General features: G+C 45.4%; 1 protein-coding gene across 9 annotated transcripts in view; it reads left to right on the forward strand.

Moving 5' to 3' along the window:
* The window catches only part of LOC119964750 (ergothioneine biosynthesis protein 1-like), a 76239-nt gene extending 51894 nt beyond the window's left edge, over positions 1–24345 (forward strand). For 4 of the 9 annotated variants that reach the window (XM_038794686.1, XM_038794689.1, XM_038794687.1 and 1 more), the window contains 6 exons: positions 1227–1321; positions 3192–3362; positions 10027–10152; positions 11872–11950; positions 19467–19578; positions 24020–24345. In XM_038794686.1, the coding sequence (XP_038650614.1) occupies positions 1227–1321; positions 3192–3362; positions 10027–10152; positions 11872–11950; positions 19467–19578; positions 24020–24149 (713 nt within the window). In that variant the 3' untranslated portion in view covers positions 24150–24345. Of the gene's footprint in view, positions 1–1226; positions 1322–3191; positions 3363–10026; positions 10153–11871; positions 11951–14723; positions 15217–17910; positions 17973–19359; positions 19675–24019 lie in introns of those variants that run through there. The other 5 variants (XR_005460354.1, XR_005460355.1, XR_005460353.1 and 2 more) reach the window with 5 other exon arrangements.
* The last annotated feature ends 1099 nt before the right edge of the window (positions 24346–25444 follow it).

Raw genomic sequence — 25444 nt, forward strand, 5'->3', positions numbered from 1 at the left:
AACCAGCGTAGCGGCTGCTGAGGCAGAGAGAGGGAGTCCAACAACGCCATAGTTTGCTGACCGTTGTGCCACTAGCTGGGGGGCTTCTGCCAGGGCCAGGGTGTAGCGGGGGTGGCCAGGAGGTGGGCTGTGAGGTCGGGGTGGCCGGAAAGGCAGTCATGCAGCTGCGCACGCCATTGACAGCCCACTGTGAACTTACATGGGTGTGTGTCCCCCCCCCCCCCCCCCCCCCCCCCCCCAGGTGCCCTCTGGCCCCAGCCGACCCATCAGCTGTATGGGTATGCTCCAGCACAACCGGTGCCAACTTGTTGGCTGGGATGGTGTGTGTGTGTGGGAAGTGAAGTGAAGTATATGCGGCTGCAGCTTGCCAGCCTCCCGAGTGACAATCATGTCCCGGCGAATCCCGCATCATTTTTCATTGGAATCTATTGTGCTCCACGGGGCACCGGTGCTAGCCCCTTAACAGTAGTTGAATCGATCCAGGTTCGGGACCAGTTTTGCTTTTATGAAGATCTGCGCCGGCATCAATAATTAGTCTCAGAAACAGAGAATCCCGCCAACAATCTCTCTGATGTAACGTTTCAATATCACCATTATAAACCCATTGCATCCCATCACATTCCCCTCCATCTTGTGAAATTGGTGATATGCTACTGGAAATGAATGAATGCTTCTTTAACACTATCAACAGCCTTGAAGAGGGCATAGGTTTCTGATTATTTTTGATTCAAACCCAAACTTTGTTTTTGTTGCAATGGATAGGCCACTCAAGTAAATCATCATCTGGTGCATCACTATAAGCATAACATGCCTGCAATGGTGAAGGACATTTCGTGGTTTGAGCATTTAAAGCAGTATCACTGTTGTCTTAAAGTATTTTGCAGGAGGTTTAAGAAGTTGCATTTGACAATTGGAAATGTACGCACACAATTGCAAAATGGTCGCTTTCATCTGCGATCCCATAGCACCTAAGGCAATACAAGGAGGTTGTTGCATCATCCATTTCACCCTCTTGTCTGTAGAAACTAATAGTGTGTTGTTAGTACGCTGAAATGTCCCTTTAATTGCTTCAGAACTGGGCAGTTTGAGTAGCATTCAATACTGGATGACATTCAACGACAAGCAGGGGGACAGAACAAAGGCAACTTTTAAGCTTTGCATTGCAATTCTTTTGGCATTTTCTGCAGTAAAGAAATTTCCACTAAAGAGACATATGTTTTCACCAGATAACCCAATCACTGTCCCCAAGGATTCTGTGCAACTGATCTCCGTTCCCAGTGCCAACACTCAGATGTACTATGAGACAGATATTGCTGTGCAGGTAGGTGCTACATACCTCTCAGACCAGTCAGAAAGGGCACTTAACAGATTGACGGGGCTTGATTCTCTGAAAGATACATTTTTCATGAGCTTTCTGTGAGATGAATGAAGTCCCTTGGTTCAAATATATTCTGAACAGTATTGGTTGAATGGAGAAACATCAAGCCTGAGTGTAGAATTGCAGTACTCCGTATGAATAATTGTAACATTAAATCCCAAGTATAAAACATGAGGATATTCATATTTGGTCCGCATGCCTGGAATTGCTACTTTCTTTTGTTTCGTTTAATGAGCACTCCAGGCAAGACTCAAAATAATCATGTTATGGAACCATAAATAATGTCACGCAAATATTCTACGTTTCCCTATTTCAGCATTTTTCTCTGATATTTCACTCCCCACTCTAGTGACTGTTTTTCATAGCTGAGTTCAGTGACTGTTCATAGGCTATTGAACCATGGGGGAAAGAATAAGGAGGATCATACCAGAGACAAGCTGGATCCTCACTCAATAAATATACTTCAGATTTAACAGGGTAGAGTCCAGAACCATTGCAGACTTTTCGTGTCTGTGGCCCAAGGGCCTGGAATCTGTATCTCTATTACTGATCCAGCCATGATCAGCTAATCAATGAATAGCAGAGAACAAAGTGCAACCTTTCTGGCCAGTGTGGCTCAGGAACTGTTTATTTTCCCATTGAGCCGCTCGAGTTTTCGTTTTAAATAGACGGCTGGAAGCGAAAGACAGCGGCCCGGATTCTCCGGTTCGCCAGCCGCGTTTTCCTGTGCGGCTGCCCTCGTTGGCAGCGGGATCCTCCAGTCCAGCAGCCATCCCATTGTGGCCACCCCACGTTGTTGAGAAACCCGTGGGCATGGGCGCACTGCCAGTGGAGCGGAAGATCCCGCCAACAGAGAATTCCGCTGACTATTTGTTGCTCCAAGCTCTGGCAATCAAGTAATTAATACTTTCAATGCTTTTGATTATGGTTCAGAGTCTCATTACATAATCAATGCCAAGGCAAAGCTACATGAATGAAGGTTCTGTGGTAACAGATCCATCGGTGGATTAACATCAGAGGTGGACAAGCTTGGGCTTCCTTATGTGGCTCAAATCAATTAACATACCTTGTTCTGACGAACAAGCAGAAATGTTTTGGACACTTTTTTTTTCTGACTCCCAACTTGCTCATTTTTAACTTTGGCCCCTAGTATTTGAACCCTTTCCCAAAGAAAATGTTTTCCTCAGATCAATATTGTCAATTCCCATCAAAATCATATAATCCGGTTGGATCACCTAAAAGTTCCTTAGTTTTAAAAATAAACAAACCTAACTTTCTAAACCTGTTTTTTTATAACTTCAGCTTCTCATACCAGAATCATCCAGTCAAAACTTGATCTGATGAAGACTCACCCAACGATAACCGAGAATGACATGTATTTCTGTCATGTCAACTAATCTGTACCTCAACGATTGGGGAAAAAAGCAGAACAAATCCACACATCCTGTAATAGTTCATCAAAATGACAGCAAATACCAGTATCTGGCTCCACTATCAACATTCTACTCTTTCTTTCTATTGAATAATGGATTTCATAACACAAAACCCACATGCCTAATTTGATGCAAATTACAGTAATTTTGCAGTCTCAGTCATGACACCTAAGAAATTAGAATTAAGAATTGCGATCAAGCAGAAAGGTATAACGCCTAGTTGTGAAATTCGTGTGGACAGGGATCATTAGATCTACTTCAGTTATAGGAAGGAGGTTGTAACTGGAGTTTACTGTCTTCATCTGTTTCCAAAAATCCTTGTGTTTTTTTTCTCTCGCGTGTCATGGTAACATTCTTGCTATACTGTATGATTTACTCAGGACCAGCTGGAGTTGGAGTACAGGGACCTGAGCAAAACTGGTTACTGCAGCCAATTGTTTGGAGTGTGCAAGCAGGCGATCGAGAAGGAGCAGCTCACTGGGAGCACAGGGCTTGTTCTGGGCAGTGGAACTGGCCTCACATCCTTCATGTTAACCCAATTGTTTCACAAGGTGATATTTTAAATGATCTTGTATATTAACATTCCAAATTATTTTATTCCTGTTATATTGCCGAGGTGCAAGCTGTGACCGTTCTCCAGACAGCCGCAGCATCGCAGCTGAATCAGGTCCTGAACTCACCTGATTCAGTTTACTGCAGGAGTGGGAGCCTTTACTGGCTTTGCTCATCCTTTCTCAGCATTGGCTCTTTACCAGCATCATTTGTTTTAGTCCCATCCCACTCTCCCGCTGACATTCTGGCGCATTGTCTATGTTGGCAGCTAATCTTGCTCAGCTTCTTCGATTCGATTCCAACCCAAATCTCCCAGTCCTGTCCCAGTGGTGTCGGACAGTGGATCAGCTCTCACTTTCCCTCTCTCCATCTCCTGCTGTGGTGTCTGGTCACTTGCAAACAAGGCTCTTGCTATCCATGAACATTTTGAGGCTGACTGTGTCCACATCGATGATGGAAACCTGGCTGAGGGGTGATGGCAGCTTCCCCCTAAATGAAGCCTTCCCAGCTGCCTTTACCTTCCACCACTTGCCCTGCCAGGCCTGTGCAGTGCTGGAAGGGCTTTGTCACGAGGTCACATCTTGGCCTGACACCCTACTCCTCTGGCACTTCCTCCTACTTTGAGCACCATCTTTTTACCTCCCATTTAAAATCCTCTTTCTCTACCGTCCACAACAAAATTGTAGTCACACAGATAGCTTCACTGATTTTCTCTGTCAGCTTCAGCACTAAGTGACTTCTTAGTGATTTCTCCCTGCCTCTCCACTCATCATCTTCTCTGTCCTATGAGTTCACTGCCCTCTTCTCACTTATCTCTCCTTCTGCGTTAACTCCCAATTTATATTCTTTTTTTAAATAAAACTTTATTGAAGTATTTGAAAATTTTTATAACAGTAACATAAACAATGACATCGACATGGTAAAATAAACATTCCCCCCCCTGCCCAATCTTCACGCACCTCAACCATACAACAACAATTTGCACCCCCACCCCTTGGAATACTGCATCTGCTGACATTTTAATTTTCCCCGAGAAAGTCGACGAACGGCTGCCACCTCCGGGAGAACCCGAACGTTGACCCTCTTAAGGCAAACTTTATTTTCTCGAGACTGAGAAACCCAGCCATGCCACTAACCCAGGCCTCTACACTCGGGGGCTTCGAGTCCCTCCACATTAACAAGATCTGTCTCCGGGCTACCAGGGAGGCAAAGGCCAAGATGTCGGCATCTTTTTGCCCCCTGAACTCCCGGATCTTCCGACACTCCAAAGATCGCTACCTCCGGACTCGGCACCACCCGTGTTTTTAGCACCGTGGACATTGCCTTAGCAAAACCCTGCCAAAACCCTCTGAGCTTCGGGCATGCCAAAAACATGTGGACATGATTTGCTGGGCCTCCCGCGCACCTCGCACACTTATCCTCTACCCAGAAGAACCTGCTCAACCTAGCCACAAGTCATGTGTGCCCGATTGACTACCTTAAATTGTATCAGGCTAAGCCTGGCGCACAATGAGGAGGTATTAACCCTGCTTAGGGCATCCGCCCATAGACCCGCCTCTATCTCTCCTCCAAGCTCGTCCTCCCACTTGCCCTTAAGCTCCCCCACCGGAGTTTCCTCTGCCTCTGAAAGCTCCTGGTAAATATCTGAAACCTTCCCCTCTCCCACCCAGGGACTGGAAACTACTCTATCCTGTATCCCCCGTGGCGGCAGCAGCGGAAAGGTCTGTTTTCTCAGGAAGTCTCGCACCTGCAAATACCTAAAACCATTCCCTGCTGGCAATTTAAATTTATCCTCCAAAGCTTTCAAGCTGGGGAATATTCTGTCTATAAATAGATCCCCCATCCTTCTAATTCCTGCCCTCTGACAACTCTGGAACCCGCCATCTAGCTTACCTGGTACAAACCTGTGGTTATGATAAATTGGGGTCCAAATCGATGCTCCCTCGACTATCTTGTATCTTCTCCAGATTCTCAGAGTCGCCTCTACCACCGGACTTGTGGACTATCGGGCCGGCGAGAACGGCAGAGGTGCCGTTACCAGTGCCCCCGTGTCTTTACATGACACCGCCTCCATCCGCTCTCATGCCAACCCCTCCCCCACTACCCACTTCCTAATCATGGCTATATTAGCCGCCCAGTGGTAATTGCAAAAGTTCGGCAGCGCCAACCCACCCTATCCCCGACTGCGCTCCAGCAACACTTTCTTCACTCGTGGGGTTTTACCCGCCCACACAAAGCCCAAAATAACCTTGTTCACCTGCTTGAAAAAGGCCCTTGGGGATGAAGATGGGGAGGCACTGAAAGGCAAACAGAAATCTGGGGAGGACCGTCATTTTCACGTTCTGTACCCTCCCCGCCAGTGATATTGGGAGCATGTCCCATCTCTTAAAGTCCCCTTAAATTTGTTCTACCAACCGGGATAGGTTTAACTTGTGCAGTGCCTCCCATTCCCGGGCCACCTGGATTCCCAGATACGGAAAGCTATTCTCTACCATTCTAAGTGGCAGATCTCCCAGTCTCTTCTGTCCTCTTGCCTGGATCGCGAACATCTCGCTTTTCCCCATGTTCAATTTATACCCAAAAAATTGCCAAATTCCCCCATCCCCTCCAGTGTGTCCAAACTGTACAAGAGCAGGTCATCTGCGTAGGGCGAGACCCAGTGCCCCCCCCCCCCGAACCAGACCTTTCCGGTTCCTAGAGGCTCTTAACGCCATGGCCAATGGCTCTATGGTCAGAGCAAACAGTAACAGGTAGCGGGGGCACCCTTGCCTCGTCCCTCGGTGCAGTTTAAAGTACCCCGACCTCAGTCGGTTCGTACGCACACTCGGTACTAGTTCCTGATAGAGCAACCGCACCCAGTCAATAAAGCCCTCACCAGACCCAAACCTTCCCAGTGCCTCCCACAGGTAATTCCACTCCACCCGATCAAATGCCCTCTCCGCATCCATTGCTACCACCACCACCGCCTCCTCTCCTTCTGAGGGCAAAAGATAACATTTAGAAGCCTTAGAACATTGGTCTTGAGGTGCCTGCCCTTAACAAATCTCGTCTGGTCTTCCCCTATCACCCCCGGGACACAATCCTCTATCCTTGTGGCCAGTATCTTAGCCAGCAGTTTGGCATCCACATTCAGTAGAGAAATCGGCCTGTATGACCCGCATTGCTCTAGATCCTTTTCCCGTTTCAGGAATGAAGTCGCGGCGTGCAACATTGTTGGGGGAAGGACTCCCTTCTCTCTTGCTTCATTAAATGTCCTCACCAGCAGTGGGCTCAATATCTCTGAAAACTTCTTATAGAATTCCACTGGGTAGTCGTCAGGCCCCGGGGCCTTGCCCGACTGCATGCCCTCCAACCCCTTGGTTATTTCCTCCCATCTCAATTGGGGCTCCCGCCCCTCCACCAGGTCCTCCTCCACCCTCGGGAACCTCAACTGATCAAGAAACTGCCTCATCCCCTCCACACCAGCCGGGGGTTCCGACTCATATATAATTTACTATAAAACTCCTTAAGCACCTCGTTCACCCCCGTTGGGTCGAGGACAGTATTACTGTCTCTACTCTGTACCTATCTCCCTGGCCGCCTCTCTTTTCCTGAGCTGGTGCGCCAACATTCTGCTTGCCTTTTCCCCGTACTCATAGATCCCCTCCCCCCCCCCCCCCCCCCCCCCCCCCCCCCAACTTGCCTTCCTCAACTGTTCCACTGCTTTCCCTGTGGTCAGCAGCCCAAACTCCACCTGTAACCTCCGCTGCTCCCTCAGTAGCCCCCCGTCCGGGGCCTCCGAGTATCTCCTATCCACCTGGAGTATCTCCTCAACTAAACTGTCTCTCTCAGCCTGTTCCACCTTTTCTCTGTGGGCTCGTATCGAGATTAATTCCCCTCTGACTACTGCCTTCAAAGCTTCCCAGACCGTCGCTGCAGAGACCTCTCCCGTAACATTTGTTTTCCAGGTAGTTCTGGATGGACTTGTTAACCCGCCCACAGACCACCTCGTCCGCTAGCAACCCCACATCCAGTCTCCACAGCGGGCGTTGCCCTCTCTCCACACTAACCTGTAGATGCACCCAGTGCGGGGCAGGATCTAACACTGCAATTGCTGAGTATTCAGTATCCACCACCTTCGGTATTAGCGCCTTGCTCGGAACAAAAATGTCGATGTGAGCGTATACCTTGTGGACATGTGAAAAAAAGGAAAACTCCTTCGTCCTCGGCCATGCAAACCTCCATGGGTCTACTCCCCCCATCTGTTCCATAAACCCCTTCAATTCCTTTGCCGCAGGCGGCCTCCTCCCTGTCCTGGATTTTGACCAGTCCAATTCCGGATCAATGACTGTATTGAAGTCTCCTCCCATGATCAGGTTATGTGACTCGTCTGGGATCTTACCTAACACCCGCCTCATAAATTCCACATCGTCCCAATTTGGAGCATATATGTTCACGAGTACCACTTGCGACCCTCCATCTTCCCACTCACCATTATGTACCTACCCCCCTTGTCAGACACGATTCTCCCTGCCTCGAATGCCACTCATTTGCTGATCAAGATCACTACCCCCCTGGTCTTTGAGTCCAGTCCCGAGGGGAACACTTGGCTGACCCACCCCTTCCTCAATCTCGTCTGGTCTGTAACCTTTAGGTGTGTCTCTTGTAGCATTGCCACGTCTGCCTTCAGCTCCCTCAAATGTGCGAACACGCGAGCCCTCTTGACTGGCCCATTCAGCCCTCTAGCGTTCCATGTAATCAGCCTGGTCGGGGGCTTACACCATCTTGCCCCATCTGCCGACTAGCCATCACCCTTTTTAGGCCAGCCTCGAGCTCGCGCCCTCCGCTTCTTCAAGTCCCCACTCGGGGCAGTCGCCGTTCCTGGCCTCCCATTTTTCCCCTAGTAACCGTTCCTCCCCTGTCGGCAAAGCAGATCCCCCCCCCCAGCAACAACACTAGAAACCCCATCCCCCAAGTCAATCTCCAGCTTAACACCTGCTCACCTCCCACTGCGCTTCCGAGAGTACACATGGTGACTTGGTAGCCCCCGCTCCTGGCACCAGGCAGCCTGTCTCCCTATTGTTCTCTTCTTCTCCCCCCCCCCCCCCCCCCCCCCCCCCCCCACATGAATAAACATTTTAAAAGCATCACATTCCCTGGTAAACAAACATCAGAAAAAACAATGAGGAAACAGTCACTTTAGAAAAATAGTCACCAAAAAGCAGAACCAAATTCAAAGTTCATCCTGTCTCTAACAAGGTCCCTGCAAGACAAAGCAACCTTTAACCATACATACAACCCATTATTTCACAAAGAGCTACTTAAATCGATTTATATTCATGAGCAACCCTTAACCGTGCCATCAGACGTGGCCTCACTGCTCCCATTGTGTCAATCACAGATAGGGCCAACTCTAATCACTTCCGTGTGTCACTCTCCATCTATATCCCTTTCCAATCTCAATTTCCTTTCCCTGGAAGAAACTATCCCCAATTCACTTTCAACTGCACTTTCAAACTCCTGGCTGTAACACCTTTGATCCTCAATTTGCTCTGTAATTTGTGCAATACTGATTTCTCAACTGCATCCTCGTCTCTAGTTTTGAAGTCCTAGTCCTGAAAACCCTATTCCTATCTCTCAGCCGGCCTGGCCCACTGGTACAGGCCTCGTCTCTGCTCCCTTAAGTCAACGGGACTCAGATTTGAAAGTATATGACAGCCGACAAGTTTAACCATTCATCACCAGATCTGATTGGACCACAGAAAGCACTGTCAGGCCTGGCTCGCACCTGCTAAAACTGCTGACTATTCTGGATCTTCCTGGAATACATTCACTCCTGGTCAAGCAACGCCTCGCATTTAAAATTCTTCTGCTTGTTTTCAAATCACCTCCATGGTCTTGCTTCTCCATATGTTGCCAATCTCATTCTCACCACAGCTTTCTGAAGTATCAGAAATCATCTAATTTTGGCTTCATCAGCATCACAGATTTTAATCATGACACAATTGGTGGCTCTGTTTTCAGGCACCTAGGCCCTTAACTCTGGAATTCTCTCCCTAAACCTCTTCACCTCTCTTTCCTCCATTCGGAAGCCCCATAAAATCTACCTCCTTGACCAAGCTTTTGACCATCTAGCCTAACATCACTTTATATGGCTTGTGCCAATCTGTTTTATGACAGTCCTGTGAAGCACCTTTGGGCATTTTACTATATTAAACATACTAGGTAAATACAAATTGTTGTTGTTGTTGTCAATTCAAGATGCCAAGGCCAATCATACTGACCCTACATATAACAATGTTAGGAACAGCTAACTATCGCAGGCCAGGGACTGAAACAAGGACTCCCCGCCCAGTATGTAAGGCTGAATACTGCATGAAGGTGGGCAATTCCCTTTGAGACTTCTTGTGAGCTTTACTACTGTGATTATTAAATCGCAACGGCAAAAGCTTCCTCTCTTTAGTAGAACTGAAAATGTGCTTATAAATAACATGCTTACAATTTTATTGAACACAAAGAAAGTCTTTCACACCCACTCCCCAGTATGAGTGAAGACCCACATAACTGACCATGACTCTACAGTAATTCAGAGCCTCCTCAACAGGAGACATTGTTCAGAGCTGAGTATCAGATAGCCAGCCATGTCATGCATTAACTAGATTGCTTTTCATTTTCTTTCACTAGGTGATTGGGATAGACTACAGTGGAAGGTTCATTGAGACTGCACAGCAGCTAAAGTGTTCAGGACACCAAGGTTCTGAGATTAAGATTCCAGATTATTTGGACCGAGACAGGGTAGTGTTCAAACAGGTAAATGTTTTGAATCCTACAAACACATGGGGGCGGGATTCTCTCAGCCGGGGGCCGGGCCGGAGAATCGGCGCAACCAGCGCAAATCGCGCCATGCCGCCCCGACGCAAGGACATGATTCTCCGCAGAGTGGCGAATCTGCGCCATTGGCACCGCCGCGGTCGATGCGGCGCCAGTCGAGCGGCAGCCCGGGCGATTCTCGGTCCGGGATGGGCCGAGCGGCCGTAACAGAAAACCTGAGTCCCGCCGGCGCTGTTCTAATCTGCTCTCAGCCGGCGGGGCCTCAGCGTGGAAGGGTCCGGGGGTGGCCTGTGGGGCGGAGGGGGGTATCGACCCCGAGGGGGGGGGGGGGGGGGCCTGGCCCACGATCGGGGCCCACCGATCGGCGGACCGGCCTCTCGGGCTGGGGGCCTCCTTTCTTCCACGCCGATCCCTTTAGCCCTCCCTACACCATGTCGCGTTGGGGCCGGCACGGAGAAGGGAGCCACTGCACATGCGCGTGTTGGCGCCGGTGCCACTGTGCATGAGCAGACACCGCGGTGCTCAGTTGACGCCAGGATCAGCAGCTGGAGCGACGTGGGCCGCTCCAGTGCCATGCTGGCACCCTGGAGGGACCAGAATTACTGGTCCTGAGGCCGTGTTGATGTCGTCGGGGAAAGGCGACGGTGTTTTCGACGGCGTCAACACTTATCCCCAGGATCAGAAAACCCGTCCTTTGTTTGTGTTTTTCTTCTTGATATAAATGTAGCATTCACTGAGCTCTTACGTTAAAGACTTTTCAGAACGTAAAAACGCACATCCCTTTCTTACCCCCACCTTCTACCTTCCCACTATTCTCTGACTCCACTTCCCCTCAGAAATGTATCTCATTGTTTTGTGACGACATTTCACAATGACCATTTCTTTGGTCTTCCCTTATAGCTTATTCCGCAACTCTATTCTAGATTATTATATAGAGTATTATATATTACAGAGCATTACATATCTTTTGTGGAGTATTGTAATGTTCCATTGATTCCGTACTCCAAGACATTTGTATTCTTTACCATGACAGGGAGCAGCTATGAGAGTACATAGCAAGGAATTGAATGAGCGAATGTTCAATCTATGGGACAGACTCCCTCGGGAGATAATAGAAGCAGTTTGTATTGATTCAATCAAATGCTAATTAAATTGATTCCTTTCAGAAAATAACATTTTGTGATATAGTACATGAATAATTTGAAACATGACATGGGAAGCGAAACATGCTGGGATCGAAACTGTGACTCTATGGGTCCCAAAGTTTTCTACTACTGGTGGTTTTCCTCACATCATGTCTGTATCTGTTGTAGACCGATTGATAGATTGGTTGCCATGATTAGTCAACAATTCCATTATGGTTGTATCATGCAACAACTCAGACTGTAGCAAGTGAGATTTTGGTCTATTTCGTCTGGCAATTCCGATGTTCAGCATTAGGCCTTCCTGGTTTGTGCTGCATTTACCCACTGAGCCAAATGGATGTTATTGGAAGCATGTCTCAAATTAGTACTTTATGTATAGGCACAAAAAGAAAATGAAGACATGCTGCTATCTTCTTAAATTATCTCCAGAAAACAATGGAACAACCAGGAATGTCAATGAGCAGGGTTCTCACTTCAGCTCCTTCATGAATTTTGAGAAAGTATTTCCCAAACCATTTGAACTAATTGCTTGTGTGTATGTTCAATTTTTTAGCTAACATGGATTCCTAACGAAGTTGGACATCACAGTTTTATACTTCTAGATTTCTTGGATCGCACCTTTAATCCCTCAGGTAAAAATGCTGTATTTTAATAAATGCCTCAAAGAAAGTAAAGGCTTGACTATGCCATTGAACCGTGCTATTCTACTGAAGTTTGCCTTTTGTTTTAATTGATTTGGGGATTTTTTTTGTTTGGTAGAAAATAGTTGCCAAATCCTCTGAAGAAATGTTTTACACTACTCACTCCGATAGGTCCTGAAAGATCTTTTGCACAATGGAAGTGCTAATCCTGTCGTTAAATGGGAAATGTATTATGACTGTGTAGAGATGCTGTGTAGAGTTCAGCTGCAGCTGAGATACGGTGGAACGAGTTTCAATTACCGCCAATTTATATCTCAGAAATCCGTTCTGTAAATACACACGTGACATGTAATGTCAGGGTTCCTAATCTTTAAAGAAAATACCTTCAGGCTCTCTCCTCCTGCCCTGAAAATGCTGACAGGGAATCTGCTAGGAAATAATTCCCACAAGGTGAGGAAAAATATGTACTCCACTATTGGGTCTCTTCAATAGTTCTATGTTAGTAAACCTATGAAAACTAAAAAAATATTTTGTCATATGTTGCTCAATAATTTGGAACAAAATCGGTGCTATGCACAGCGTTGTTTTCAGCTCGTAACAGTGCAGTGTAACTGCATCATTTTTCACATTTAATAAACATGGTGCATTGAATAACAAATCTATTTTGGAAGGACATTCAATGTCAATGCTGAATCCCCCTCCATCAGTATCCTGGGGGTTACCATTGGCCAGAAACTGAAGTGGACTAGCCGTATAAATACTGTGGCTACCAGTGTAGGTCAAAGGCTCAGATTCCAGCAGACGGCCCCCGCCCACCCCCCCCAGCCCTGTTCACCATCTGCAAGGCACCATCAGAAGTGTGGGCAGCATGGCAGCATAGTGGTTACCACATTTGCTTCACAGCTCCAGGGTCCCAAGTTTGATTCCCGGCTTGGGTCACTGTCTGTGCGGAATCTGCACGTTCTCCCTGTGTCTCCGTGGGTTTCCTCCGGGTGCTCCGGTTTCCTCCCACAGTCCAAAGATGTGCAGGTTGGGTGGATTGGCCATGATAAATTGCCCTTAGTGTCCAAAAGGTTGGGTTGGGTGGGATTACGGGGATAGGTTGGAAGTGTGGGCTTAAATGGGGTGCTCTTTCCAAGGGCCGGTGCAGACCCGATGGGCCCAATGGCCTCCTTCTGCACTGTGTGATGGAATACACTCCCCTTACCCGGAGGAGCGCAGCTCCAACTCTGAAGAAACTCAACACCACCTTGGACAAAGTTGCCCCCTTGACACCACCTAGGATAAAGTTGCCCCCTTGACTGGTATCCCTTCCACAAACATTCAATCCCTCCACTACCGGCCAACAGTGGCAGCTGTGTGTACCATCTCCAAGGTGCATTGCAGGAATTCACCAAAGTTTCTTTGACAGCACCCTCCAAATTCACGACCACTACCATGTGGAAGGAAAAGAACAGCAGAAACCTGGGAACCCCATCACCTGGAGGTTCCCCTCCAAGTCACTCACCATCCTGATTTGGAAATATATCACTATTACTGGGTCAAAATCCTGGACTTCCCTCCCTAATAGCATTTCAAGAAGGCAGCTCACCACCACCTTCTGAAGGGCCACTAGGGATGGGCAATAAATGCTGGTCTAGCCAGCGAAGCCACATCCCGTCAATGAATAAAAGAGGTTTTCTGATAAACACATTGTTTTCACAACTACAGAGAGGTTGCTTAAGGTTGTGGCATCTAACAGCCGTGTAACCAACTGTCTTCAGGATAAGAGGGATCAGATAGAAAACAGCAGATTTGGAGAAAGAAACTCATCTATGACACATGTCTGTAGCTGTAAGACTACATCACAATAATTTAAATTTGGATATTGAAGATGTAATAAGTCTTGCTACAGATACATTAGGTCCATAGTTTTATTATTCTTTTCCATTGTCAAGAACAATAGGATTCAACAGCCAGTGCCAACCCTAACCTCCACAATGTGGCCTCATGATGGATTTTCCTCTTGTCAGGCAAAGTGTAGCTCCTGTGTCATAGTGCACCATTCAAGAAGTGTGCATGTGTGAACATTAGAGTGACTATAGCGCAATGCTCAGCTGTATTATAGATCATAGATCATAGAATTTACAGTGCAGAAGGAGGCCATTCGGCCCATCGAGTCTGCACCGGCTCTTGGAAAAAGCACCCTAACCAAGGTCAACACCTCCCCCTATCCCAATAACCCAGTAACCCCACCCAACACTAAGGGCAATTTTGGACACTTAGGGCAATTTAGCATGGCCAATCCACCTAACCTGCACATCTTTGGACTGTGGGAGGAAACCGGAGCACCCGGAGGAAACCCACCACACACTGGGAGGATGTGCAGACTCCGCACAGACAGTGACCCAAGCCGGAATCGAACCTGGGACCCTGGAGCTGTGAAGCCATTGTGCTATCCACAATGCTACCGTGCTGCCTATTAGTTAAACATTGTGCTAGTACTCACAGTCTGGGGTCACATGAGAAGAAGACAACATATAGAATGCACTGAAGAGTCCACAAATGTTAAAAGAAAATTGGTCAGATATGTAAATGAAAATTTATGAATAATGATGGAGATCACCTTCGGACTTTACCCAATATGTGTGAATTGAATTTCTAAACGTTTTGATTCAGTGATGGTTTCTTATTGGAAAGCATGAGTTAGAATTGACGTTTTTTCCTGTGGCATTTCAGCATTTGTCTTCACGTTTTTATTTCACATGTTCTTTACTTTTTACAGAACTAATCAATCATCCCCCTCAACTCTCTCATAAACCAGTAATGCAATTTTGAGTTAGGTGTTTCTTCCCTGCAAGTCTCAACAGAGATTATTCTTCCCTGCAAATCCCAACAGAGATTATTCTTCCCTGCAAGTCTCAACGGAGATTATTCTTCCCTGCAAATCCCAACAGAGATTATTCTTCCCTGCAAGTCCCAACAGAGATTATTCTTCCCTGCAAGTCCCAACAGAGATTATTCTTCCCTGCAAGTCCCAACAGAGATTATTCTTCCCTGCAAGTCCCAACAGAGATTATTCTTCCCTGCAAGTCCCAGCAGAGATTATTCTTCCCTGCAAGTCCCAACAGAGATTGCTTCCCTGCAAATCCCAGCAGAGGTTTATCTTCCCTGCAAATCCCAGCAGAGATCTTATCTTCCCTGCAAATCCGTATTATTTAAAGCTTTGCTGTATTGTTTAATTGAGTCTTCAGAATGTAACATACTTTACTGGGAAAGTAAGTGTTTTGACCTATGGTTTATTTATTGACCTATTTATTTATTCATTAATATATAATATTCAACATAAATATAAGTAATACATTTATTAAAGGGCTGGCTAATATAGGAAATATGAAATTACCAATCAAATGTCTCCAAGGATTAAGTCCAGTTGAGTAAATACTTACATTATAAAGATTAATTACTGTTTGGTCTCTGACTCTACATTTAATTTGGTGATGTCCTGGTAATTGCAGGGTAAACAAGTATTAAACCTCTGCTGAAAATAATCAGATTGCTTTACAACTGATGGTTAAAAGGCTTTAAAAAAGCAAACAATTCAATTGTCTGTTGATGCAATATCTGCCTGTTTGGGAGGAAAACATCACACTTGCTTCTTCATAATAGAAACCATCACTATGATACCGTGAATTTGCAATATCCAAGAATCAAAGCCAAGCATTGACAAATATTAGAGGCATCATAAGTAATAACAAGGACACATTTGCTTGGACAATTGCTCATTTCCTATACTTGCCTTCCCCTTTAAGCTATTATGGTCTGAGTATTTGTGCTGGGTCGCAGAGTCTATGGTGTGGAATGCTTTCAATTAAAATTTTGTAAGTGTCATGGGCTACTGCCTTCACGAAAAGATGTTTGGCAAAGAAGGAAAAGGAAGAACAACAATTGACTAAACATAGGCACCCTTTGTGCTGTAACTCTTTTTCAAAAAATGCCATGTTCCACTCTATTACGTTTTATATCATCACATCATTTGGTTTAAAACAAATGAGAATATATTTGTCAAATGTTTTTTGTGAAGGTGGTATCCCTTTAATCAGAAAAAGTAAAATGTTTTTGTGTTGGACCTCGCCATCTGTGAAATGTGAATGGAGAATTGCACTCACCATCTACCATCTCCAATTGTGATAGTACAGAACCACACAATGTTACTGAGGGAACTCCATGATATCAGAGGGGGACTCCATTATATCAGAGGGAACTCCATGATGTCACAGTGGAATTCCATGATGTCACAGAGGAATTCCATGATGTCACAGCAGAACACCATGATGTTGCAGGGGAACTCCCTTATGTCACAGGCAAACTCCATTATGTCACAGGGGAATTCCATAATGTCATGAGGGACCTTCATGATGTCACAGAAGAATTTCATGATGTCACAGGAGAGCCAGTTGTGCACACAATGGGTGAATTATAATTTAACTGGACCATCGGTGAGAGCCTCGTGGTCCCGCCTTTGGGGAAGGCCTGCTGTTAAGTGCCAACCAAGCCAAGCCTTTCAATGGGCAGTGGCACGCCTTCCCCAGGATCCGGAAACCCAGGAGTAATCCTCCCTTCCTAAGTTCTGCCAGCCAGTCAGAATCTGCCAGCTCTTCATTGCAGGCAGCGCCACTGGGGACGTGGTGGTAGCTGCAGATAATGCACCTATCAGAGGGCGAGAATAAGTGAAGGACCCAGACCACAGGTGAATGAGTGTGGGAAGGGGGTCACAGGGTCGGGACTGAAGACAGAAGCGAGGGTCAGAGGCAAGGGCAATGGCGTCACTCTCAGCAGACCCCTTTCTTCCCAAAGCTGGGTACCTCGATCGGAGACTGAGTGCCTGATAACAAATGACTGTTCTCTCCTGGAAGTCCACAAGGGTCTTGCTTTTCCAATACCCCATATATCAACTGCCTCACCCATCATCAGTGGCTGTGGGAATGAGGCCTTAAGTGGACAGGAATTAATTACTCACTTAATGTCTCAATTGGAAACAGGGCAGGAACTTAATTGGCGGAGGCAGGAAAACAGTGGTGACCCAAATCCCCTCTCAACTCCAAATGCCTTGAGTAAGGCATTAAATCACCCAGTTTCGCCTACTTTCACGCTGCTCCTGGTCTGAAGCTCTAGACAGGGCAGCCAGGAGACTGGTGTAGAGCCGGGATTCTCCCGGAATCGGCGGGTCGGCCCGTACCGGCGCCAAAGAGCGGTGTGAAGCACTCCGGTGTCGGGCCACCCGGAGGTTGCGGAATTCTCCGCACTTTCGGGGGCTAGGCCGGCGCTGGACAGGTTGGCGCTGCGCCAACCGGCGCCGAAGGGCCTCCGACAGCCGGTACGAGTTGACGTATGCGCAGGACGCCATTGTGTTCTGGCGCATGCGCAGAACCGCTATGTTTTCTGCGCTTTCGAAGGGGGTTTCTTCTCTGCGTCGGCCATAGTGGAGCCTTAAACAGGCCGGCGCGGAGGGAAAGAGTTCTCCCATTGCACAGGCCCGCCCGCAGATCGGTGGGCCCTGATTGCGGGCCAGGCCACCCTGGGTCCCTCCCGGGGCCGGATCACCCGCACCCCCCTCCCCCCCTCCCCTCAACTGAGGGCTCCACTAGCCGCCCTCCAAGAGAGAATTCGGCAGCCGACGTTGGAGTGGTGGGTGTGGGATTCAAGCCAACTCCTGGCAGTTCTCCGACCCGGCGTGGGTCCCGCCCCAATTGATTTATAAACCCCTTCATTTTGGAGGATTATGGAACAATTGAACAACATATTTCCACCTTTCAGGGTGCACTAATTCCACATGAATTAATTTAGACTTTATTTTCAGTTGTCAAGTTTGTATTTTTTCAAAGTTTCTTACTGGGGTTTTTTCTAATGCGATTCCCAGGTTATGTCCTCTGTATGCATGACTGAATCCATTTCCTGTTTTTATTTTCTAGAGTCTTCTAGAAAAGAACAAAAAAGATCAAATGACATTTCTCTAGAAAAGATGAAGCTGAGGGTTGGCCTATGTTTAGGATTTTGAAAATAAGATAGACGTAGAGAAGATATTTACACTTGTAGAAAGTGCAAAACAAGCATCAAAAATAATGAAATGAAGAATGGAGGAAGTGGTAAAAATGTAAAACTACCACATGGAGAAATTGACACGAATAACAGATATATTTAAGGGGAATCCCGATAAGGATATGGGGGAGATAGAAAGAAAAGGATATTCTGACAGATGAGATTGGGTATGATAGCAGGTTCGTGTGGAGCATAAATGCAAGCACAGACCAGTTGGGCTGAATAGCCTATTTCTGCGCTTGAGTTTCAACGGAGTTCCTACTGAAAGCCTGAGATAAAACTCTTGCTATTATTCTCTTTCGTGAAAAAGTGGTTGCCCCACTTTTTGTTTGAAGGGCAAGAGTGGGACATCTTTTTGTATGATGCACATTGATACATTCTGATATGTGGCTTTGTGACCGAATTAAAAACAAATGAATAAATGTCTGCCAAACACTTTTTCACAAAGATGATTTTATTTTAAATTTTGACGGTGCTGAGTTCCCTTTTTTATTTGGTTTATACAAGTCTAGATGGAGAAAGGATATCATGTACATTGTAAAGAGCAGGGAAGAGGAGGCAAGTCAAGTGGCAGTTATTTTGTTGTGTTTTATAAGCCCGACGGCTGCAAGGGCTGCTAGGGCAGCACGGTAGCATGGTGGTTAGCGTAAATGCTTCACAGCTCCAGGGTCCCAGGTTCGGTTCCCGGCTGGGTCACTGTCTGTGCGGAGTCTGCACGTCCTCCCCGTGTGTGCGTGGGTTTCCTCCGGGTTCTCCGGTTTCCTCCCACAGTCCAAAGATGTGCGGGTTAGGTGGATTGGCCATGCTAAATTGCCCGTAGTGTCCTAAAAAGTAAGGTTAAGGGGGGGTTGTTTGGGTTACGGGTATAGGGTGGATACGTGGGTTTGAGTAGGGTGATCATTGCTCGGCACAACATCGAGGGCCGAAGGGCCTGTTCTGTGCTGTACTGTTCTATGTTCTATGGACGAAGGAAGAGTTCAACAGTTTGAAGTCTTGCTGAAGAGTGAGCTACTGTAGGAGGTCTTGTTATCCATACCAATTCTCACAGTGAGGAGTGAGCAAGAGGGGCAGTATATTTGAACTTCAGGTGGAACAGTACGGACTGTAGTGGTTCAGAAATAAAAAGGAAAGCTTTAACAGAGTTAGGCAGGTAGAGATGGGAAATGTATTACTCATGTATTTTGAGATAATTGTATTGAGCTTTGAAACTTCCTGTTACTATAGTCTTTAAAAACATTTTATACAATATTTTAAAATCAGATCTGATCCTTTTTGTTTTTCTTAACAATTAAATATAAATTTCCATTCTTTTCACCGAATAGTAACCTGACCGCTGTTATACAGATCAAACAGGAGGCCTTGCGGCCGTGCACAGTGATGTTGAGTGCTGTTTATATTTTATTTAAAAGCCACTTTCTTTATCTGCCAGCTTGGCTAGTGCGTCTGTCACAAGTTGTACAAGCAAAAGGTTTGGTTGTCATCGCCTCAGAGAAGTGGAGCAGGAACAATCTAGATCAAAGATTTCAAGAACTCGGAAAGCAGTAAGTGAACAGGTCATTTCATGAAGGAGTGTAATGGCCTTGGTGAAAATGTGCACAAGTGAACATTCGCACTGAGAAGTGGGCAGTCTGCAAGGGGCAAGTGGAATTTTCATTGTAACCTTCTTCCAGAATGTGGTCTCAAAAGGTTAAGTGGATAGTGAAATGGAATGGAAATGTTGCCTTGCCCTCCTCAATCTAGAGCAGTGTAGCTAATTATTGCCGCCCAACTGTAATCAGCTGACTCAGAGCAGTATGAAATCTGGGTGTGTCCAGGTCTGTGAGTACACTAGAAATTGGGATGGAGTGGGAACACTGGTTAATTCTCCCCTCTGCAGGCCAACTATAGTATTCCTACTTAATTCCTGGCTGAAATAAACTGAGATCAAGCCGAGGAGCCCAGTGGTTTTATTTGGTTTGGTTCGTGACTACATAATTTATATTAATAGAATCCCCACAGTGCAGAAGGAGTCCATTTGGCCCATCAAGTCTGCACTGACCCACTGAAAGAGCACTCCACCCAGGCCCACACTCCCACCCTAATCTGGAAAACCCTGTAACCCCACCTAACCTTTTGGACATTACGAGGCAATTTAGTGTGGCCAATCCACCAACCTGCACATCTTTGGACTGCGGGAGGAAACCGGAGCACCCAGAAGAAACCCACACAGAGACGGAGAGAACATACAAACTCCACACAGACAGTCACGCAAGGCTGTAATTGAACCCGGGTCGCTGGCGCTGTGAGGCAGCAATGCTAGCATTGCTCTGGGCCCTTTATTTAAAAATATCGCAGACCAGTTTATCCAAAGTTATTTAACTGAAGCTCATGACTGCAGCTAGCCCATTAATGGGAAGTTCTAACCAAATGATCCTGAAGGACGGAAGAAAATTTAAAGGGACAATTTGCTATGAGAACAACAGGTGTAAGCCATTGAAAAACTATAGCTGAAAATTGTCTGACATATTTGCTTCAATCAATCCACAGCAGAAAATAAGATTTGAGATTTAACTTGCATGATTATAAGTTTATTAGATTGCTGAAGTTGAGCTAATTTGAAATATCCAAATCAAATTTGTAACTAGACACTACACATTGACAAAATGAATTAACTGGCAGAGTCATAAGATTGCACAGATAGATGAACTAACCATTTTATTAACAGCTCCACCATAACACAATTAGTATCACTATAAATGAATCATTGAGTACATGAATCTGTTCAAATATAATCTTAAATATAGCACCATAACTGCTTCATTGCATCAGTTGGGTGTTGTTTAAAACATTTAAGTTTGGTATCCTGTGAGTCAGCAGGATCATTTTATGGTTATTTTTTCTTGTATAGCTGACAAGCTTAACAGTTTTGAACAAATCCATGCAGATATGTTTGAAGTCTGTTTAAGTGTATGGCTGATGAGCTATCTACACTGATAATGTTGCTCTTGGAATAACCATGTTGGTCATACTAGAATTAGGTAGATCTGCCTCCTCTGCTCTTTGGTACTTTTTCCTTCTGCTGTCATCATCTCTTCCTGGCGAATTTAATCTGGCACCTTACAACACAAGTGTACTCACACTACCTTCTGTTCTTGGGAGTGTTAAATGCAAATAATGCATTTTAATTGTTTCCAGTTCTGAATAAAGCTTGTTGGACTCATTAACTTGGCAGAATGCTCAGCCTTATCTCCGTTTCTCAGCTCGAACTACTCTCCACTCTGTCCAGATCTTCCTCCTCAACCTTCTCATTTCAGTGACAGGCTGACAATCCTTTTCCAACATAAGTTAATAAAGTAAAATCCCATTTCCCAGCTATTTTTGTGTCGAACCAACTAAAATGACTCATTTTATTGCAAAGTATCACTGCAGATGTCAATCTCCCTGAAAAGACAAATATCAAGAACTTAAAGGAGCATTTTTGTTTATTATTCAACAAAAAACATTTCTTCTTAACCACAAACTCCTTTTACTTTCCCACCACAAATAAGAAAAGTGACTGAGTCCCTCCTGGTCTCACATCTGGCCAAACTCACTCATTCTTGGTTTGGTGGTAACAGTCCCATCTCACACTCATAAAGGGTTGTTGATTCAAGGTTTGACATAAACTAGGATGACTCTTAAGCACTGCATTAAAGAAGTAGTGCTGGACAATCAGAAGTACCAACATTTGTATGAGTTTTTACCTGTCCCCTCAAGTGCAACTAATAGATCTCAGGGCACTGTTTGAGAAGAGCAGGGGAGCTCTACCAGGCTCTAGAAAATCCTTGTCCTTCATCGGACATCACTGAAACAGATTATGTGGTCATTTATCTCACTGGTATCTGTAGGACCTTGTGTACAGATTAGGTATGAGCCATCATAGAATGTGAACGGTGCTATTTAATGTATTTTTTATATTTATGTAACTTGAGGGCAGAAGGAGGCTCTATGGATAACCATATCCTCAATATTGGCATGAGGGTGCAAAAATAAGGCAGGGCTGTATCATTGGCAACTAATTTCAACCAGAAGTGTCAAAAGGATGATCCATCTCGGACTCTTCCCGAGGCCCCACTGTCACAGAAGCCAGCCTGTATATAATATCAAGAAATGGCTGAACACGCTGGAGGTAGCAACGGCTACGGTTCCTGACAATATCCCAGCAGTAATGCTGAAGGCTTGTGTTTCAGAACTAGCCATGCTGCAAATCAAACTATTCCGGTACAGCTACAATACTGGGAATTCCCCAACAGAATGGAAAAGTGTCCACTTTTGCCCTGCCCACGAGAATCAGGACAAATCCATTCTGGCCAATTACCCCCCCATCAGTCATCAACAAAGTGATGGAAGGTGTCACTGACAGTGCTTATTGACTTATACGTGGTCACCGATGCTCAGTTTAGGTTTTACTGGTTTCACTTAACTCCAGACTTCAATGCAGTCCAAACATGAACAAAGGAGCTGAATTTCAAAGGGGAGGTAAGAGTGACTGCCCTAAATGTCAAGGTAGCATTTGACTAGTGTGATATCAAGGAGCCCCCAAAAAAGACAGAGGGGAAATGTCCACTGGTTGGAATCATCTCAAGCACAAAATGAAATGTTGCATTGTTGGAGGTCAACCATCGCAGTCCCGGAACTGCTGAATTCCTCATTGGAGTGTCCTCGGCCCAGCCCCCTCCAGCTGCTTCAATAATGGCCTTCCTTCTTGTAGTGGGAAGTGTCACCATCCTCAATTCTAGTCAAAACTCTTCAGGTACTGACACAGCCATGCCCACATGCAGCACTGGCTGGCTTGAGCTGGTAAGTGGTAAGTAACAATCATACTACAGAAGTGCAAGCAATGGCTGTCTCCCAACAAGAGGCTAACCATTTACTCTGGACATTTAATGGCATTACCTTCATTGAATTTCCCACCATCAACATCCTGAAGGTCATCATTCACTAGAAACTGGACCAGTTATATAAATACAATGGCTACAAGAACAGGTCAGAGGTTGGAAATTCTGCAGGGAGTAACTCACCCCTTTGCTCCCCAAAGCCATTCCACCATCTACAAGGCACAAGTCAGGAGTGTGATGGAATACTCTACACTTGCCTGGTTGTGCAACTTCTGTCCCACTCGAGAAACTCAATCCCTTCCAGGTTAAAGAAGCCCGTTTGATTGGCACCTCATCCACCACCTTCAGCATTCACTCCCTTCCACTGCAGTGGCAGCATTGAGTACCATGTGCAAGATCTACTGTGGGAACTCACCAAGGGCTCCTTCAGCATCTGATACAAAACCTTTTGACCTATATCATCTAGAAAAGAGCGGCAGCTGCGTAGGAACACCACCACCTGCAAGATCCCATGCAAGTCACACCAGCCCGATTCAAATATATCACTTTTCCTTCACTGTCACTCGGTCAAAATTCTGGAACTTCCTTCCGAACAGCATGTGGATGTTCCTACATAATATGAACATACGAATTAGAAGAAGTAGGCCACTGGGCCCCTCGAGTCTGCTCTGCCAATCAATAAGATCATGGCTGGTCTGGTTGTAACCTTAATATGGCACACCACCACCTTTTTCAGGGAAATAAATGCTGGACAAGCTTGAGACACCCACATCCCATGAATAAATAAAAAAGCCCTACATTACCCCTCGCCTGGAAACATTAACAACCTAGGTTTGCTGATCAGTCATTAACTGGGGGTTAGTTTAAAAAATATTCTGTCTAAGAGTGCAGCTTAAACTTCCCAAAATGCATAGCATCAACACTGTGTTAACACTGTTTCGCAGGATATTTAAAAACACAATCTTAAGGTGTTTTGCTCCACACTAGGGCCAACTGCCCGACGGTTGTAACTTGGCAATGTTCCCTGCTGCACAAATAATCAAAGGTCATGTGAAAGCAAAAGATAATGAGAAAAAAAGATTGAAATTGGAGTAGATCTGGTCTAAAATGTGTATTTCTCATATAGGTTGTCTTTCGTGGAACAAAAGGAAATCGAAAGCAGAGAAAAACAACGCAAGAGAGTTACATTTGTGACCATTTGGAAACGATGGAATCCCATTGGCTCAGAATGCAAGGATGGCGACGGCAAAGATTAGCCGGTGTGTCTTCCCAGCAACTAGAGAAAACAAGCTGTGTTCACTTCTAAACATTTAATATTACAAACAAAGTCGACGAGGAGTGATTATTGTAATTTCACTCGATTGCTGCAAGTGTATTGGCAGCTTGCATTGGCTGAGCTTCATTTATTAATCTTGCACAAAGATTTTGTGATTAAATAGACTTCTGACCTTGCTGAACATCTTATTTTACTGACAAACGTTAGATCTCTCGGTGGGGATATAAAATCTTTCTATGGTCTCCAATTTCCATAAGCTAACCAACAACTCCAGCCCAATGATATTTCCAAGGTCGCTACCAGAAGATGTCTAAATGGAGATGCTTCTGTCCCCTATTTTCAGTAACCAACTGAAAGTAATAAATTCCTGGCAGTCAATAGCTATTGCGTGAGTTTTCTCTGAAAATAAAATAAATCTGTTGAGTTCAATCAATATATTTGCATCACTGACAGTCCCCGTATGAATTTTGCACACCAGTTATTTTCAACATTTCATTGACGAATATAGATTAATGGACATGCACAGCGAAAATGCATGTGTTTTTATCTATGAACTCAAACCTATTAAACCTAAGCAATACCAAAGTCATTTCTCTTGTCAATGCTCATCTGCAGTGGCATTTTAGCAGGACAAGTGACCTTAGTTTCTCATACAATAGATTTACTTTGAAATGCTTCACTCTAGTTAAGAATCCTGGTTTAAGTCATTCATGTGCGGTTCATGTGCATAGCAAATCTGAAAGAGAATCACAGCAACTGATCAAATAAAAATGTGCATAGGACCAATTTTAATGAAGTTTGGAAGGAACAGTTAAAGAAAAGAAAGACATGCATTTATGATTACCGGACATCTCAAAACGCTTTACAACCAATGAAGTATGATTGTTGTTGCAATGCAGGAAATTGACTAAACGACCAATCACATTAGCTGAAGATAAATCAATAAGACAAGCAACTTGTCAGAAAGAGAATCGTCAGCATCCCAGGTGGTGACTCTTCAGGACCACCAGAAAGGGAAGAAAAATACATGCATTTATATACCACCATTCACAACTTCAGCATGTCCCAAAGTGTTACAGCCAATAAAGCAATGAAGAGAAGAGCTTTTGGCAGGTAGCGTTAATCTTCGGGGTTGGACATTAAGGTGATTATGTACATTGGGCAATAACATTAGCCAGCAGGCACTACCATCCAGATTGGAGGATAAACTCAATGGGTCTAAAAGTGTGAAATGAACCCAAAGCTCAATATAATATTTTCAGTTCATGCTGCTGG

This window comes from Scyliorhinus canicula, chromosome 4, assembly GCF_902713615.1.
Source record: "Scyliorhinus canicula chromosome 4, sScyCan1.1, whole genome shotgun sequence".
Taxonomy (NCBI): Eukaryota; Metazoa; Chordata; class Chondrichthyes; order Carcharhiniformes; family Scyliorhinidae; genus Scyliorhinus; species Scyliorhinus canicula.